Genomic DNA, 17,062 nt, shown 5'->3' with positions numbered 1-17,062 from the left:
ATTTCCAATTCCATCCATTGGGTTACTGAGGCTACCCTGGAGGGGTTGAATGACCACTATATTTTTAATGAATCAATGTTGAAGGGTATTATCTATGCTATCATTAACGATTATAACTTTTAGTCCTCAAGTCCAAACACATAAAGCACGCCTAACTGTCCAGAGCCTGTGCCTCACACATCTTTCGATACAATCCTCCCTGAGCAAGCAGCTCTTGATGAGTTCCCGCCTCTGTGATTTTGCCACCCAAGAAAACACAAATCTTGTCAGCGTCCTTGATTGTGCTCAAGCGATGAGCAACGGCAATGGTAATGCGGTCTCCTTCCTTCGCTGCTTCTGCCAACGCGCCTTGTACAATTTTCTCGCTCTCAGTATCAAGAGCACTTGTAGCTTCATCAAGGAGAAGGACCTTGGGATTACGGATAAGGGCTCGGGCAATGGCGATTCGCTGTCTCTGTCCTCCAGACAGTTGCGCGCCGTTTGAGCCAGCCTGTGTATCGAGACCTTCGGGCAAAGACGAGACGAAGTCCCATGCATTGGCTGCGCGGAGGGCTGCCTCAATCCGCTTGTCAGGAACCGAAGTGGCAGGGTCCTTACCCTCGGTCTCTGGATCATCGACACCAAGAGCAATATTCTCTCGTATCGTGCCCTGGAAAAGAGTTGGCTCTTGTTGAACCAGACCAATGATGCGACGGTAGAGGCGAGGGTTGAGAGTGGGAAGTGCTGAGTTAGCAATGCTGATTGTACCGCTTGACGGATCATAGAAACGTTCAAGCATAGCTATCATAGTTGACTTTCCACAGCCTGACGCGCCAACAAGCGCGACAAATTGTCCAGGCTTGACATCTAAGTCGATGCCGCGGAGAACGGGGGCGTGAGGTCGAAGAGGGTACGAGAATCGGACATCATCCAAAACAACCGGGCCTCCAGACTTGGGACCGTTATCTCGATTCTCAGGTGTTTCTTGGACGCTGGGCTGGAGCTGATTGAGCCAGAATATGTAGTTGGCAGCGTTGACTCCCTTGGTGATACTGGTTGAGAATTGGAAGAGCTGAGCAGAAGCCTGACCAGAGTAGAAGACTCCCAAGAAAGCGACAAAGAAATTGTACATGGAGATGTCGCCATATGAAAGAAGACGGCAGCCATACCAGAAACCAAGAGCTTGAAACCAATACTCAATTGATTGAGTCAGAGCAAAGAAGATCATGATACGGAAAAGGTCGTTCTTTGATCCAGTAACGGCTTGATTCAGCTCATCAACATACTTGTCCAAGACTGACTCCTCGATGGCCAGAGAAGAAACGGTTCGAATGGCAGTGATAGCCTCGGAAGCAATTGAAGCGCTAGTAGAGTATCGTTTCGAGGTATCCCGGTCCAGTTTGGCGTCGAGGCGAATCTTGAAGTAACCGGAGCTGACCAAAGGAGGAAGGCCAGCGCAAACGACCACCAGACCCAACTTCCAGCTGTGAATTATAGCCAAGAGACTGCAGGCAGCCAGGTTGAGAATAGCAATGAGGATGAGTGCCACGTTAAAGCCCATCAGCTCGAGGATCGATTGAGGATTGGAGTCAACGCGACTGGCCAGAGCACCAGTGCTGTTTTCCTTGCGGTCAAAGAACTGGAGGTCTTGACGAAGCATATCCCGGAGACTCTGCTTGCGAAGTTTGTGGCTGAGGAACTGAGCGATGGTGTTGGTAGCATAGCCAAGAGCAAAGTACGACACTAACAAACCGGCTGCGAGAACGATGAACATGCTTGCGTAGAAATCGCCGCGGTCTCTCATCCTGTCACCAGTGAGGGTGAAGACCTCGACAACGTGCGCAAGCAGAATGGCCTGACCGGGGAATGCTGCAACAGCTCCTAAACAACCCGCAAGAACAAAGAAATACGACCAAGCAACCTCTGGGCTCTCACGAATGAGACGATAAACGACATAAAAGATGCCCATTTGTTTGTGGTTGTCATAGTTGCCAAGCTCCTTGCCAGCTTCGAGACGCTCCTGGACGTGGGTTTCGTATTGGGTAACCGTCTTGCTAAGACCGAGCTCTTCCTTGTCTCCTTCAGGGGCAACTTCCTCTTCTTCGTCAGTCGAAACATTATTGGGGTCATTCTCAACTGCAAGGTTCTGAATCTTGACGAGTTTAGCGTAAGCACCATCTTGAGCAATTAGGGACTCGTGAGAGCCCTGTTCGATGATAGAACCCTTGGACATGACGACGATGTTATCAGCTTTGCGAATGGTGGCGAGCTTGTGAGCGATAACGATGGTAGTGCGGCCTTCAGATGCTTTGTCGAGTGCTTGCTGAACGACACTCTCGGCGTGAGGATCAAGAGCGCTTGTAGCCTCGTCAAGAAGAAGAACCTTGGGCTGCGATACGACACTGCGAGCAATAGCAACACGCTGTTTCTGACCACCAGAGAGAAGTCCACCTCGTTGCCCGATTTGTGTGTTGTAACCTTCTGGAAGTTCCATGATGAAATTGTGAGCAAAAGCCATCTTGGCAGCCTCCTGGATTCGTTCCATCTGTTGTTCAGCAGGTGAATTCTCCCATTCAGTACCAACTAAACCGTGCTTAATGTTGTCGAAAACAGAACCCTCAAAGAGAACAGGCTCTTGCTGGACGAGACGGACGTTTCGGCGGAGCCAGTTGAGGTTAAGCTTATCAATGGGACGACCGTCCAGTTTGATAGTACCAGATTTGGGGTTGTACCACCGCTCAATCAGACCAACAATAGTGCTCTTGCCTGATCCTGATTGACCTACTAGTGCCGTGACTTTACCAGCGGGGACGTTAAGAGAGAAGTCTTCTAGCACAGTGACACCAGGTCTGGTGGGATAGGCAAACGAAACATTCTCAAGCTCGACATGTCCAACTGTCTCGGATGGTGTCTCGCCATCCTTGGAAAGGGGGTCGATAGCTGATGCTCGGTCGATGAGAGTGAAAAGCTGTGCTGCACCAGACATGGCACGGCTGAAGTCGATAGTGTACGGGGTGAGCTGGGTCAACTGAACAGCCGCAATGACAACGGAGAGGAGAACCGTGAAGATGACACCCGAGCTTTTGATTTCGCCAGTTGAGAGCATACGCACACCCTGCCAGAAAGCGAGTCCGAAACCGAGGTAGATGATGGTGTAATCGGCAGAGAACATGAGACCAAAGAGAATGGAGATCTTCTTTCCAACGGTGTGAGCTTCCTCGAGGTGTTTATCAAACTTGTCGACGAGTCTAGCTCGCATCTCAAAGGCGTGAACAGTGCGCACGCTGGCGAGGATACCCTCAGCGAGCGAGTTGGCTTGGCCGTGAATCTCGAGGATCTTGACTTCGTGAACAGCTTCCATCGTAGCAACAACAGTCATGACGATGATGGTTGCCGGAGCAATACATAAGCAGATCAGAGTAAGCTTCCACTGCACGACGAAAGCGACAATGAAGGCAGTGAGGAAGGCAGCGATGCCCTGAAAGAAAAGACCAAGTTTCTCAGCGATGCCGGTCTGAATCAAGCGGCCGTTGGAGGTAGCCTGCGTAGCGATGGAACCGCCGCTTCCGAAGTCATAGTAGGCAACCTCTTGTCGAAGAGCCGCGCGAAGGTACTCCTTTCGAATGTTGCGTACAATACGGTAAGAGGAGTAGGTGAGGAAGACGTTCCAGATGTAGGAGAGAACGAATCGACCAATGCCAAGGTACACAAAGTAGAGTCTCGTATGAACGTTAGGAGAGAATTGTATGGGATATGGCTCTGAAGGACTCACGCTAGATCAGCAACTTCTTTTCGGAACTTGCTAGGCTGAGAATCTCCAGAAGTAAAGTCGGTAATTGTGGTGATGAACTGTCCAAAGATGAGGTTCTGGAGAGCGATACCGGCACCTGAACCTATGGCAGCGACGAGAGCAATGCCTTGCATTAAATACTCTGTGGGACCTGCATATGTGAGGATACGCTTTAGAGTGTTAGTATGGTATTTTCCACGGGTTTGTATTGCTGTTTATCACCTTGTAGTCACCCCAAGAACCCTCAATTTCTCCCTCTTCTCCAGCATTGGGAGCATCGCCGCCCTCGGCGTTGACAACAGCATCCTCAGGAGCTGAGGTCGCATCGCTGCCACCTGCGACCTTTTCATTTTCCTTTTCGTTAATGCTGGGAGCCATGGTGGTCTGCCGCACAAATTGCACCAGGCGATCCTGACGCCTAAAAGAAGTGAACTCGTGTGATCTGGCGCTTTGATATAAAGTCAAAGAATCAGGCCAGTATATTCAGGCTATGAGCCCTGCTTAAAGAAAGAAATAGATTGACGGAACCAGAAAGGAGAGGGAAGAGACCATGACTTTTACCAAGGGGATAGCGTGCTTTTGAAGAAAATACCACCCGAGAACTTTTGAGAGATGAACCCGGGGGGTGGAGTGAGGGTAGACCAGATTTAGACGGCAACGAATGGTGATCCTTGGCATTTTAGCTTGTGTTTTTTTATCAGATCCGCATGTAAAGTGGTCCAAGTGGGTCACTGATTGATAATGGATATCTAGACGAAAATTATCGATGCGATCACGGAGGTTGAGGGAAGAGTTTACGTATTGGCTGAGTTGTCTGTATTTGATACTGTTGTTGAATAAGAGGCCATTGGCAGGTAGTTCCTTATTTTCTTCTCATATGTAAGTTAATTTTCCACCATCTCACTTCTCTGGAGGCAGTCCATTCATCCATTGAGGTAACATGCATGCCATGCATTCAGTTGAACCAGGGTCTTTTCGGAAATCATGCCGGACACATGCCTCATCTCATGGCTGAAGTCTTGGCTTAATATCAAAAGGGTTCAACTCATCATAAACGCTTGACCATAGATCTTGATATTTCACAGCATTATTTCCCAAGTGAGACTGCATCATCAAATTACGCAAATGTCTTCACGTACCTTGAGATGGCAACTTAAACTTTATCAACTCAGAGATTAGATGAGACCATGATCATAGCTTCCATCTGAATGGAGATCCTTGTCCCGAGACATTCTCTCTTCCTATTGGCTCTTTCGGATTTACGGTGTTCTCGGGAGCCGCAAACTCGAGTCTCCACATCCGGATCCCATCTTCAACGGTCTCTATTCTTCCGGACCCCGCGCGTTCCGTTGAACCTCTCGAGACTTCGGTGTGAGTCGTGTCAGTCTCACTCAAAACACCATGTGAGTTAGGTCGCTTGTAGTGCGTGACTTTTGCCATAAGCATTTTCCTCTGTGGCATTGTTTCATTGCATCTTGTCTGTATCTGACCCCTCACTCAGCTGTGTATTCCTTGTCTGGAGCCTGTCATCCACACAAACAAACTGTGCCCGTGATCCCCGTATTTAACCTCATGGCTGAAGATTCTCGGGCCCAGTTGGACGATGGTCCTGATGAAGGATCTGATGGGCCCCAGAACCCTTCTAATCTGGCCATTCGACGAGCAGTCAGTACACAGACCCTGAAGCCTTGTCCTGTCCTGTCCTGTCCTGTCTCTATCCCCACGTCCTCGTCACTAACACTGCTTAATCTTAGTGCGATGCATGCCGAACTCGCAAGGTATGTACATATCAATCTAATCAATCTCTTATGCATATCACTCCATCAATGCTCCAGTCATTAAAGGCCACTAGCCACAGAGGCTGGGGTGAAGAGTGGAAGCCATCCTCAACACGGTCCTAGCTCTCACTTGAGATTATTTCACTCAGCCCAACAACTATAGCTAAATAGTAACATCAATCTATGTAGATCCGCTGCGATAGAAACTCGCCCTGCTCTCATTGCATTCATGCCAAGATTCCGTGTACACACCATGATACTCGCCCAAAGGAGAAGAGAACCAGGATCCTTCTCTCAGCCCAATAGTAAGTTGCCCCGGATCTATTGCTTTTGATACTATCCGACCACTCGCTGCTTTGGTTTGCACCAAAAAGGAAACCGTACTGACCGCCAAACAACCATGTAGTGAGAGAAAGATCGACATCATTGACCGTCGTCTTGAGGCCCTCACCGAGCTCATGCGTGATATGAAGATGAACATGTCATCTACAAGCACCCAACCCAATCAGAATCACATGCCCGGCTCTGATGTTCCCCGCCAATCACCAGCTCAGGCCTCGAGCTCAACACCCTATGGGCACCTCGCTCAGCAAACTGCAGACAGCCCGGTTATCGAAGGAGAATCTTCCTTGGCTGCTCATGGTGAATTTGCAAACGAATTCCTAAAAAATGCTGTTGGTACAGAGTCTTTACAGGGTGCTAGTCTTGAGCTACGTGAGACCTTGGATTCACTACATCACATCGTCAGCTCTCTGAAACAACAGACGGCTGCCACGGAGATGTCGTATCCCCATGCTAGGCAACTACCACGTCCAAGTCTAAAGAACAACGAGCTACCTCCAATTCAAACAGCCGTTGCCTTGATACGAGAATGTGAGAGTCAGTGATCTGGGTCCCCTCTTTCGCCATCTTGAACTAACCAACTTCAGCTGAGAACTCAGAAGTGTCTGCCTGGATAAGGGAGTTCTTTTCTATGGAAAGCTTCTCGGGCATGTGTCTTCATGTGTACTTCTCAGAAGATGTCTCAGAGGCCGATTTCATCCTTGTGAATGTTGGCCTGATGTACATGTTCATGGATCGCCAGCAGCGTACGACAGACGCAAAAGAGCAAGAAGAGTGCGAGGGCTACATGAAAACACTTCGCGAAAACACCGAAACGGCGTTGGCAAATTTGCCTTTTCATCTGCCTGCAACCTCAAACATGATTTCTGCCCTTCTTCTTGGAGTATGACATCCTTGATATTTCTTTTGATACCATATACTCACAGACTTTTAGGCATTTTATGCTATTGAGATCTCAAAACCATCACTCTCATGGACTTTATCATGTAAAGCCTCCGAACTATGCCAGACTCTAGGTTATCACCGGATATCAACCATGAAGAATGACAAGCCGCGCGAGGCTCAGCGCAAACAGTTTCTATTTTGGAACACATACTTTATAGACAAGAGTCTCTCCCTCAGGCTCGGCAGGGCTTCTACTATTCAAGACTGGGATGTCACCGTACCCCTTCTTACCTCGAACCCTCCCAATGCTACGCCCCTTTCAGCCTTCATTTGCCTCTGGGTCGCTACAGCTCGGTGTCAAGGACACATATATGAGCTACTATACAGCCCAGACTCTATGACACAGTCCGATGATGTGAGGAGATTCCGTGCTCAAAAGCTCGTGAACGATCTGAAGGATATCTCGAGGAGGAGTAAGGAGCTGAGTGTGAGAACCCGAACCGGAATGTTCGATATTTCAGCCTCTAACGTGTGCTCTGCAGAAATCCCGCGAAAAGGAAGTCAAGACGAATCTTGGGGAGTACTTCTTCGATTTTATTCTCATCTCTGATGATGTTCTTCGACTTTCACTTCTGACTCTGATCTATCGAGCTACGCCTGCGCCGCCCAACTCCAAAGTGACATTTATTCCAGAGTGTATTGAGGCGGCACGTGCAACACTACATCGCCATCAAGATTGCATGGATCTCTTGGGGCGGGATAATACTGTCTATTTTCCTTCTTACGTCCATTGGTGAGCACATATACTTACATGGTATCTTGAGATAATGCTGACATGAATAGGACACTGCTATTTGCCCCTTTCATTCCTTTCATCGTTGTGTTCTGTCAAGTCATTGAGACCCAGGACCAGACGGACCTCGCTCGTCTGCATAGCTTCTGCACATCTCTTGAGACGACCATTCAATTATCAGATGCAGCGGCGAAGACATATCGTCTGTTCCAGGTCCTCTATACAGTAGCACTCCGATACATAGAGTTCCGGACAAGTACTCCTCCAGCCGACCAAACACAGGCCAGCGCTGAACTTAACAACTATCTCGCCGCTCTCGGATTTCCACCAGCAGGTCTGAACAACGGGGTTCAACAATCGACGCACATGAACCCTAGTCAGGCTGATGCATTCTCACAACCTCTCGGGGATATGAGTATGCTTGATGGTGCCGATGGCCAGAGAGGAGCAAACACGATGATGTGGATGGGTAACACGGCGCAACTTGGTGAATGGTTCAATAGTAGTCAGCAAATGATGGAGTTACTGGAGGAGCCCAGTTTCACATTCCCTCAGTGAAAGAAAATAAGGGTTCGGACAAATAATGAGTTAATAGAAAGTCACGTTCATCCATTCTGGAGACTATAAATACAACGCCAACCCAGATGGGTTCGGCATAAACCGAGCATAGGAGCCAGTCCCGCAATCGCACCTGATTCATCCTTGTCTCGTTAATCAAGAAAGACCTACAATAGAGTTGAGCAGACTCATTTCAAAAGTCAAAATAGAGTGTGGCGCTTCTTATCGAGGTGTAACGGTCCAACGTAAACATTTCGGACAGTCTAAGCGATGTATACAAATATTCAAACGATTTTTCAACTTTTATCTCGAAAGCCTCAGTTCCTCGGACGCCCCTGAATCGGGCACAAGCATGGGGGAGCCCTCCATTTCACCCTCCAAATTTCCATGTCTCTCAACATCATCCAAAGGCTGTTTTGCAGCTGGTGGTTTCTTCAGCATGACGACACCAATAGCACTTCCTAGAATAAGAGTACATCCTGCGCCACTAATGAAGTCCATTCTGTGTCCAAAGACCCATCGATCGAAGCTTGCGGCGAAAAGCATGTGTGTGTAAACCATGGAATTAGCACGGTTTGACTTGTCGGCCCCGAGGCCTGCCGTGAGAAGATACTGCATGATGAAACCCAGAACACCCAGGGGAAGCAGGAGTACCCATTGCTTGACTGTGGTCGGGGTAACCCATCGTAAACCTGGTTGCTGAATATCGAGGATAGGGGCAAAGATGAGCATGGATAGAGCGATGAAGGTCGAGATGATACCAAAATAGTTGACTGAGATGAGAGGATGTGCTCGTTTCCCTATGGTTCGGAGGGTCGTGAAGGCGCCAGCTGCTCCTAAAACACCCAGAAGGGCTATACCAACAGCTATCAAGCGTTCTTCAGGGGTGGCTTCATGGTCAATACCTGGTATACCACTAGATTCGGGCGGCTCGGTACTCGAGTTGTCATCGTCAGAGCCCGAGAATAGTGAGGCAGGTCGAGCAATTAGTACAACACCTAGAAGAGCAACCAACGTGGCCAGTTGCTCGATTCTAGTGAAAGGCTCACGAAGAGCAAACCAGCAAATAAAGCCTGCAACACCAGGAGCCAAGAATGTGATAACAGTAGCATCAGCGAGTGAGATATACATCATCGAATACCAAACGCCAAAAATACCCCAGAAACCACTTGCTCCTCGCAACCACAACAGCCATCGAATCTCCTTCTTTCCAAAGGGGAAGTCGGGGGTTTTATTCCACCACATATAAGCCGAACAGAATAGTGCTGTGATGGAGTGTCTCATAAGTAGGGCCTGAACGGGATGCATGCCGTCGCCTTCGAGTTCGACTAGACGAGCACTGAGATTCATCAGTGCCCCGAAGAATTGCGATAGAGCAACGTAGGCAGCGGGCTTATTCTTTATCCAGAACTGCCTCCATTTCGACGGTGGAGTTTCGGCTGGTAAATCGAATCCTTGCTGCGAGAAATGTCTTAGAGGTATTGGCGAGGGGCAAGGAGATGGACTCGATGACATTCGGCGGAAGTCATCAAAACTCGAACTATCAACCTTTGAAGACAAGAGGTTTGGTGATGGCGAAAGTGGTAACAAATGCTGATGTGATTCATGGGTATCTCCAGGCAACAATTTGCTCTGAGGAACCTCCTCATACGGCGGAGGAGTTGGATTCATTGTGTAGGATATTAAAGCTATTTCTAGTCCATGAGGTTGTCACGATCAATCAATGACGAGATATGGCACAGTAAGAAGAAAGAGCAAAGTCACAGTTGAGAAGCGAATAGAAATGTTTTGCTACAAATAGGTAGGTAGGGAAAAAGCTCCGGATCGACGACTCTTTGAGCGTCAACCATTGATAACCAATCACCCCGCAGCCGAAACCCACCGATCATGGATCCTTTATTGCTCTCTTCTCTCACATTAACCAACCGATGAGCCAACAAGAGGAAGTCTCTCGCAGTGGGGGTGGAGTTTACTACTAGACCCCGGTAGGCAACTCTTCAAGACCCTTGATGACGAAAGGGAGCCTCTTGTTTGGACGGCCTAAGCTGAGTGAGTATCAGTCGTTTTCAGGCACCCGTTAGTTCTCAATATTATTGAGAACTCTTTCGTTTTGTGCATCATCAGTTAGAAAGAGCAAAACCGGTAGAATTGCTGAGGCACGCGAGCAAAAAGAGAAGAGTCTTGAGTGGCGAGGGCCTCAAAAGTCAGCGGGTGGGCGCTTAGAAGATGCTGATGTGACTTGGCCACCACTTGCATCGTCTTGGCTCTGCAACTAGAAAAATTGCGCCCTATCTTGCCCCGATTTCGGTATCGGTTAAGTCGGCCGAGGATGAAGATGTTGGGGTCCAGTGAAATGGGCTCAACGGGTGGAAGCGATAATAGGTCCGGGAATAATCTCCCATATCGTATTCATTTCCGTTCTAACTACTCATTAATTGTTAAAGGATAGGTAAACTCTGCCTCGATCGTGGACAACATGCCAATCCACCTTGGTTACTAACCACCCAATCCTCCCAAGATCCCAGTCACCCTCAACGAGAATATACAAATGGTAGACAATTCAACAGGTGCAGCGCCCAAGTATCAGCTTTGAGACTGTTTAGTCTGTACAAAATGAGCCATGACCGGAATTGATGGGACGACTACGGCAGTCCCATCATCGCCATAAAGCTACTAGTTAATCCACTGGAATCAAGAGTGGAGTCATCCAGTGTCATCATGAGAGGAGATACAGGATGGTGAGTTCTCATGATACTTCCGAATATCAAATCAGGACGCAAAGTTCAAGAAGAGCCTTCTCCTGCCCTTGAGGTCTTTGGCCGACTTGTTGATTCGGCTACAGGCTCTGAGCCGCAGCCTTGTTTTCGACGAACAACACTGCAGCTGACTTGAAAAATATGAAGGCAATGAGTTCCAGCTTCATCAGACATACTACCATATTCTTGGCAATTCTCCTGGGCCAAGTGAATCAAGAGTTCAATCAGCAACTGCATTTTTCGGGTGCTCCAACTCATCTCGCTATACCGCCATTATCGCCGTCACTCCCCTCCCTTCTTGATTTCATCGATGACTTTAGTTGGTGACCTCCAGAGTTATATTCCGTAAGGACATTATCATGTAGTCCCATAAATGATATCACTGCCTCAAAAGCCAATGTGCGACTTTTGGCTTGGGGAGAGAAAGACTACCTATGCATAAGTGGATTATGCAGAACCAGCACACTATGTTGCAGGTGGGTGCGTTGCACATATAGCATTCAAGTCGAGGTAGGATATCTGTGAGATTAAGAAGCCTAATATGGCCCCATACTGAGGTCAACCCTGAGGCCATGGATCGCTGAATACCTGTAGACCTTTAGTATGTGTGTCCCATTGGATGCAGCACTTACAAGCCAGTCGGCAGTCGCCTTTCCATAGTATTTATACCTCTCTTTCCCGTCGATTTCTCATCAGGGCGGGACCTTTTCCTTCTCAAACAACTCTTGCCCGCAGTCATTGCATTCGAGATTCTGGTTCGTACGTTGAATCTTCGTGAGTGGTCCCAAACAGCATCACACTTCAGACTCGCAATTACGACACCTCTCCAACCAAGCCCCGGAAATTGTTGATTTCGAGAAGGATGCCACTGATATCGATCTTTGAAGCGGGCACTGAACCGGCGCCCTTGCAGGCCCATACACCAACCACTGTTTCATTCTCGCCAGATATAAGTATTATCTCCCAGATTACTAAAATGTATATATATACGACGCCACAACTGGTACTCATATAATGGTTCTTGCGGGCTACTGTGGCCCCGTCAAAGATGTGATTCTCCCGCATGACCGCCGATTGCTAGCATCAACGCTGCATGGTAAGAAAGTTCATATACATCCCTCGGGAATACAATCTCCCTAAATTGTACTTCAGATCCAGTCATTCGCTTATACGTATGTCAACTAATATCACAATGGACCAGGACTTCGACTTGGTACGGCAGCTACTTGTCCGAGACTTGGATGTAACGTCGATGATCAAAACCTCAATATTCAGTGCCTATAGACTCTGAGACATGAATATGCCATAGGGTTTCGATTGTTACAATGCAATGCATCCGACAGCATGGGATTCCTTTGATTTATTAGGATGTGCCTTTGCTTGGTCCCTGGCTGTAACTCCAACCCAATCCACAATAGCATACTCTAAACGCCTTCCCAACCCATACCAATATCTCTGTAGAACGCCGAAATAGAATCAAGTGGTAGGACGCCAATCGTAAGAGCCCGGCTCTACTCAATTTCTTTCAACGCTTCTTACCCAACGCATCGAGCTCCGCTTCAGCATCATCGTCAGCTTCACCCAACTCCTCCTCGACCCTTGACGTCGCGGCTCCTACTGCTCCTCCCGTCCTTGTATCGGATTTTTCTCGCTTCTTCTCTTCATCCGCAGCATCCTTCATGATCTCATCCTCGCCATCGCGCAAAATCTCACGAGCCTTCTTGATCTCTTTTTGCTTCTCGAATACTTCTTGAACTTTGCCCAGGAACGCGGGATTCTTACGGAACGCGAACTCAAAGTCTTCGTATTTGATCTTTTGGCGGCCTGAGTAATTAGCTGCTCGTGTCGCCTCGAAGGCGATGGATTGCATGAAATCTGTGAGGATTTCGTCGAGTACCCGCACGGTTTCTGGGAGTGGGTTCTGAACATCGCCGTGTGCGTAGAGTAGCTGTGCCACTGGTATAGGATCAGCAAACGAAGATCTTGAGAGCGAACGGGAGAAGACGTACACTCTGCATGGCTGAAGTTCATCTTGCCGACATTCTTGCCGGCACGCGCTCGAGGCTCCATGATGAATGTGGTTACTTGCGCCTACGCGCTTGAAGCATGTAATGAACAAAAAAGAATAGAGATCTGGTTCGAGAGATAAAGATTTCAATAAGATCGCTTCTGACAATCGAGGTTTCGCAGCCTCGCGATAGACATGTAGTTGAAAATACCAGAAAGAATCATGCGCTCAGCTCAGCGCAGCCTTGCGACAGCTGGAGGCTCAATCTGGGGGGTGTTTAGTGGGGTCCGCAGCTCTGTGGGGGTTATTTCCAGGTACGTCACCCTTGAGGTTGAATCCGTTGGAAACACGTCGCGGCTCCGGCGAATCTTTACCCCTAAGCACAGCCTGTCGCATGTGAGAAGGCAACGTTGAGCTTGACATCGAAGTCTACGAACGAGGTATACGATCTTAATACCTCTCCATCATAGGAATAGTTTATCGAGGCGTCAAAATGGTATGCGCTGTGCTCTTCAACGGTGAATCAACGCACTAACAGTCACTCTAGTCCGCCCTCTTCAACTTCCAATCTCTCCTACTCGTCCTCCTGCTGCTTATATGCACGAGCGCATACGTTCACCACTTTACACCTGGCATCATGGATCGAAATAAGAACGGGTACGAAATGCGACTCACGCCGTTATCGTGGAGACGGGGCTAATAACACTAGATTCATGGGCATCTTCTGGAAATGCGCGAGGATAGGCGAAAGACTGAGTCCATACATAAGTATATGCTGTGTCCTCATGGCTGTACGTTATACTGCTCCAGATGATTTTGAAAGAGCTGACCATATTCAGGTTTCCATCCTCCTCAACTAAGCACACTGCCGTTAATGTCACGTTTTTGTTTTTAATGATATCACGACTGGTCAGGAGTTGGATCAGAAGAGGTGACAACCGGGTGGGAGTGTTGGCGCCGTTTACCAAGTGTACTAAACTTCATATCAAGATCATGAAATAATTTCCCCGTTTCTCTTTCGCAAAACATACCCTGAGAGAGTCTTTGAGTAATCCCGTCCCGGTATATGCTTGCGTCACACCACACGCCCAAGGCTTGTCACACAGACAGCTAATCTGTGAAACACGGGAGGAAACTTTGATTCAAGTCCCTGATGTGTTTGGTCAGATCTCCTTAGGAGAGTATTGCAGGAAGTACCACAAAAGTGACACGAAATGTGATGATATCTGGAAAGGGTTGCAACTCGACAGGCTCGTCACTTGAGGTACCTTTGATGCCACATAACCTCCACTCTCGAATTATGCGCGGCCCAAATTGTTTGCCAACGGCTTAAATCTCAGATATCACAAACGCTATTACCATAGGCATGGCAATCTGGTCATATTAGAGGACACGGACGGTATTGGTATCAAAGAAAACAGACCAATCTGTCTTTGTGGCTTGATGGGCTGTGGTGGCTCGTACTAGGAACTCCAGTGGTTGGTCTTACACTGTTACACAAAAATAACGACAAAAAGAAACCAAGCCCATGTACCAGCGCAATGGTACAAAAAGGAGAACGAAAAGAAGCCACACGCTGTTCATTCCATCTGCATGTTGATTAAGGATGTCACATCGGCAGTGACGAGAGTTGCAACATGCATACCACTGAGCCGCTGTTTTCGTATCTGGCCCAGTGTTGCTCGTCGACCATTACTCTAGACCATTCAATCAAAAGCAAACATGTATGTGATTGGCGTAGAAAAAGAAAAGAGAGGTAACAATGTGAATCCGGGGTTGGATAAGGGTAAGCTTTCAGTGTCAGATTGAGGTACTGCAATGTTAGGCCAAGGGCCAATTTGTTGGGATTCCTTCAGACATGTTGGAATTGTTGTTCTCAGAGTGAGGAGCAATCAGATCACTGCGCATTGGACTGGTATGGCATGCTGAAATAACAACAATGATCCAAGCCAGATGCACAGTCCTAAGACACAGGTAATGAGATGTTACCATCCTGCCATCCTACGCCGCCATGACACACACACACACTGGCAGCTTGCAAAGTTGATCACCATCAATGATCAAGATAGTACTGCCCGTAGTCAGTCATTAGCAACGCCCAACGCCGTCATATGCGTGCGACAGAGGCGTAACTCTTGCATAAATACGATTGCACACCGAGCACGGTCGTACACATCCATACACGACCTAGACATCCCGCATAACAAAGGGAATCAATAAGTGGTGTGCTGACCGACCGAGTATCAAAACCTCCCATACAAAACCATGCCATGCCGAAATGCGGCCTTCCGCCGCTCCTTGTCCGCGAGGCTTGGCCCTAGGGTTAATAATACCACCACTATTGCCGTGCCGTGGATCTGCTCCGGCCCCGAGCTTCTAGCCCCGAACTCGGCCTGAAGCTTGAGGTGGTCCCCCCAGTCTGACTCGCTGCAACACCACCTACTCAATTCGTAAAATGAGCTGCAATTCGGTTGCGAGGTGAAACCAGCACATTGTCTTCGCAATGAAACTCCAGTCTTGAAAGCTAAGCGCCTTCAAGTGTAGGCCTAGGAGACCCCCAACTACAGAAAAAGGGGGACATGGCACACATATACGAAGCGATTCGACGGGGAGAAGGAAAGAGTCAACGGAAAGGACGCTTGATGTGGTTGGTGTATACAATTAACCATTTGGATGGACGCGGACACAGCGTATGCAAGGCGAAGTTAAGGTGATTCGAGACGGTGATAAGACACTTACTGGGAGGGAGGGCTTCTTCTTCTCTTCAAGCAGGGACAGGTGCTGGGACAAGGTGGCAACATGTCCTTGACTTAAACTCATCCCATCGTTTTTGGTCTCATCGCCCTGCATCCCTCACTGCCTGACTGCCTCTCTTGATCATTGTGGGCTAGGGAACCGACGTTAGCCAGCATACCTGCTGGTTTGAGAGTACGAACACACCCAGCCAAGGATCAATGAGTCGCTGGCTTGAGGGTTAGTAGACGGAGAGTTCTTTGCCTTGCATAGCACTATTGCCTATCCCGCTCCGCCAGGTCTGGTTCTCAGTACGTAGGTGGCCAACAATTTTGGGTTTCGCTAGACCCGTAACAATGAGGAAAGAAACAAACAAACAACCTTTTATGAAGTATATTTGTAGTGTATGGTCATTTTTCCCTCCCCGCGACCATCAACCCCAACTACTTGGAAAGCCGTCTCAATCTCTTCCACTTCCATCGAATAAGGTATATCAAATATATTGTAATTCGTTAATGCCTAGGCGGGAGGAAACCTTCTCTGGTCTCGAGAATATTCTGATGTAACTTTTGTTGGGGTTATGCTGATTGCATCCTCGCCATGTCCGATATGGTGGTTTCCGACCTGGGCTGGGCTGACGGAATGGGACACCAGGATGCCACCGCATGGACAAAATGAGCTGAACAAGGGATTGAGGCGAAGCAGCTGATGGGCCTTAGTCAGAAATTTGAATACTGTATCTACTCCATGGAATAAATAGAGTTGCGCACACGAAGAGCATTCCAATAAGAGACGGCATCTCCGATTCAAGTTTGGCGTCGAATGCCATGCTTTAGATTTCAGATTAGCGATGTGGAAATGAATAGAACATTGCTGTAACATTGGTGGTGCAGCTGGTGATGCAGGCCTCGAACTCTTTCAGTCGGCTGATTCGGAAAACCTCATTGATGAACCTGCCGTGGGGTGGGCAATATGTGGTATGCGGAAAATGAAAGTTGCGATCAAGTCAGCCACGAATTGTTACACCAGAGTCTGAATGTCACTGCACCTATCGCTACGGCGGTGAAAGAATCCCATCCATTTTCATGGCTTTGCAGTAACCTTGGGCAGAGCAGCATTGCAGCCAAGTTTTGGGCTGTACTTCAAACATAGGTGCATTGATGCGTTGGCCACTTCGTGTCCTGGCGGATGGTGATGTGGTTCCACACCGATGATGTTTTCGTTGTTGCTCTTGCTGTAAATGATGGAGCCTTTTCTGCTTGTTGTCAATCCTGACTCATAGAGAAATTTCAATACCCTGGTAGTGTGGGCAAACAGGAGCCCAAGCCCAAGACTCTGGGCCTCAGTTTGCGAAAGACTATGGCGTTGAACAATAATCAGGGCTTGCACATAATTCTGATGAGAAATGAACCGATGTTCACGTCTGAGCTGATGCACGCT

The 17,062-nt window shown here is 48.3% G+C and overlaps 5 protein-coding genes across 5 annotated transcripts; 2 read left to right on the top strand and 3 right to left on the bottom strand.

The window, feature by feature from the left end:
- Nucleotides 1–41: 41 nt before the first annotated feature.
- On the bottom strand, nucleotides 42–4,341 carry FOBCDRAFT_16893 (P-loop containing nucleoside triphosphate hydrolase protein). Its single transcript, XM_031174085.3, has 3 exons — nucleotides 3,992–4,341; nucleotides 3,752–3,939; nucleotides 42–3,698 (listed from the first exon to the last, which is right to left on the bottom strand). The coding sequence occupies exons 1-3, from the start codon at nucleotides 4,145–4,147 to the stop codon at nucleotides 152–154; spliced, it is 3,891 nt and encodes a 1,296-aa protein (XP_031050870.2). The 5' UTR covers nucleotides 4,148–4,341; the 3' UTR covers nucleotides 42–151.
- A 1,000-nt stretch (nucleotides 4,342–5,341) lies between these two features.
- Nucleotides 5,342–8,125, top strand: FOBCDRAFT_197224 (uncharacterized protein; the record flags this gene model as incomplete). Its single annotated transcript, XM_059608866.1, has 8 exons — nucleotides 5,342–5,434; nucleotides 5,524–5,547; nucleotides 5,737–5,852; nucleotides 5,954–6,420; nucleotides 6,477–6,772; nucleotides 6,824–7,261; nucleotides 7,317–7,567; nucleotides 7,618–8,125. The coding sequence occupies 8 exons, from the start codon at nucleotides 5,342–5,344 to the stop codon at nucleotides 8,123–8,125; spliced, it is 2,193 nt and encodes a 730-aa protein (XP_059464196.1).
- A 131-nt stretch (nucleotides 8,126–8,256) lies between these two features.
- On the bottom strand, nucleotides 8,257–10,285 carry FOBCDRAFT_16885 (uncharacterized protein). The gene has a single exon (XM_054703411.2). It carries the CDS (start codon nucleotides 9,794–9,796, stop codon nucleotides 8,429–8,431), a length of 1,368 nt encoding a protein of 455 aa, XP_054559386.1. The 5' UTR covers nucleotides 9,797–10,285; the 3' UTR covers nucleotides 8,257–8,428.
- A 1,798-nt stretch (nucleotides 10,286–12,083) lies between these two features.
- On the bottom strand, nucleotides 12,084–13,103 carry FOBCDRAFT_16878 (transcription initiation factor IID, 18kD subunit-domain-containing protein). Its single transcript, XM_031174075.3, has 2 exons — nucleotides 12,891–13,103; nucleotides 12,084–12,837 (listed from the first exon to the last, which is right to left on the bottom strand). Exons 1-2 carry the CDS (start codon nucleotides 12,949–12,951, stop codon nucleotides 12,407–12,409), a joined length of 492 nt encoding a protein of 163 aa, XP_031050860.1. The 5' UTR covers nucleotides 12,952–13,103; the 3' UTR covers nucleotides 12,084–12,406.
- Nucleotides 13,104–13,436: 333 nt separating this feature from the next.
- FOBCDRAFT_92337 (uncharacterized protein) lies at nucleotides 13,437–13,689 on the top strand (the record flags this gene model as incomplete). The annotated part of the gene is made up of 2 exons (XM_031174073.3): nucleotides 13,437–13,546; nucleotides 13,599–13,689. Coding segments are annotated over 2 exons (201 nt in total), but the record flags the coding sequence as incomplete, so codon positions are not given.
- Nucleotides 13,690–17,062: the final 3,373 nt, after the last annotated feature.

Source organism: Fusarium oxysporum, chromosome II, assembly GCF_013085055.1.
Source record: "Fusarium oxysporum Fo47 chromosome II, complete sequence".
In the NCBI taxonomy this organism is placed as follows: Eukaryota; Fungi; Ascomycota; class Sordariomycetes; order Hypocreales; family Nectriaceae; genus Fusarium; species Fusarium oxysporum.
This window is presented reverse-complemented; position numbering and strand designations above follow the sequence as displayed.

Excerpts from the sequence above, each read along its gene's own strand:
- FOBCDRAFT_16893 (XM_031174085.3), bottom strand. The coding sequence starts at position 4,147 with ATGGCTCCCAGCATTAACGAAAAGGAAAATGAAAAGGTCGCAGGTGGC. Across the intron at positions 3,940-3,991 it reads GTTCTTGGGGTGACTACAAG|CGTATCCTCACATATGCAGG; the intron begins GTGATAAACAGC and ends AACACTCTAAAG. Across the intron at positions 3,699-3,751 it reads AAAGAAGTTGCTGATCTAGC|ACTCTACTTTGTGTACCTTG; the intron begins GTGAGTCCTTCA and ends CGTTCATACGAG.
- FOBCDRAFT_16885 (XM_054703411.2), bottom strand. The coding sequence starts at position 9,796 with ATGAATCCAACTCCTCCGCCGTATGAGGAGGTTCCTCAGAGCAAATTG.
- FOBCDRAFT_16878 (XM_031174075.3), bottom strand. The coding sequence starts at position 12,951 with ATGGAGCCTCGAGCGCGTGCCGGCAAGAATGTCGGCAAGATGAACTTC. Across the intron at positions 12,838-12,890 it reads GAACTTCAGCCATGCAGAGT|TGGCACAGCTACTCTACGCA; the intron begins GTACGTCTTCTC and ends ATCCTATACCAG.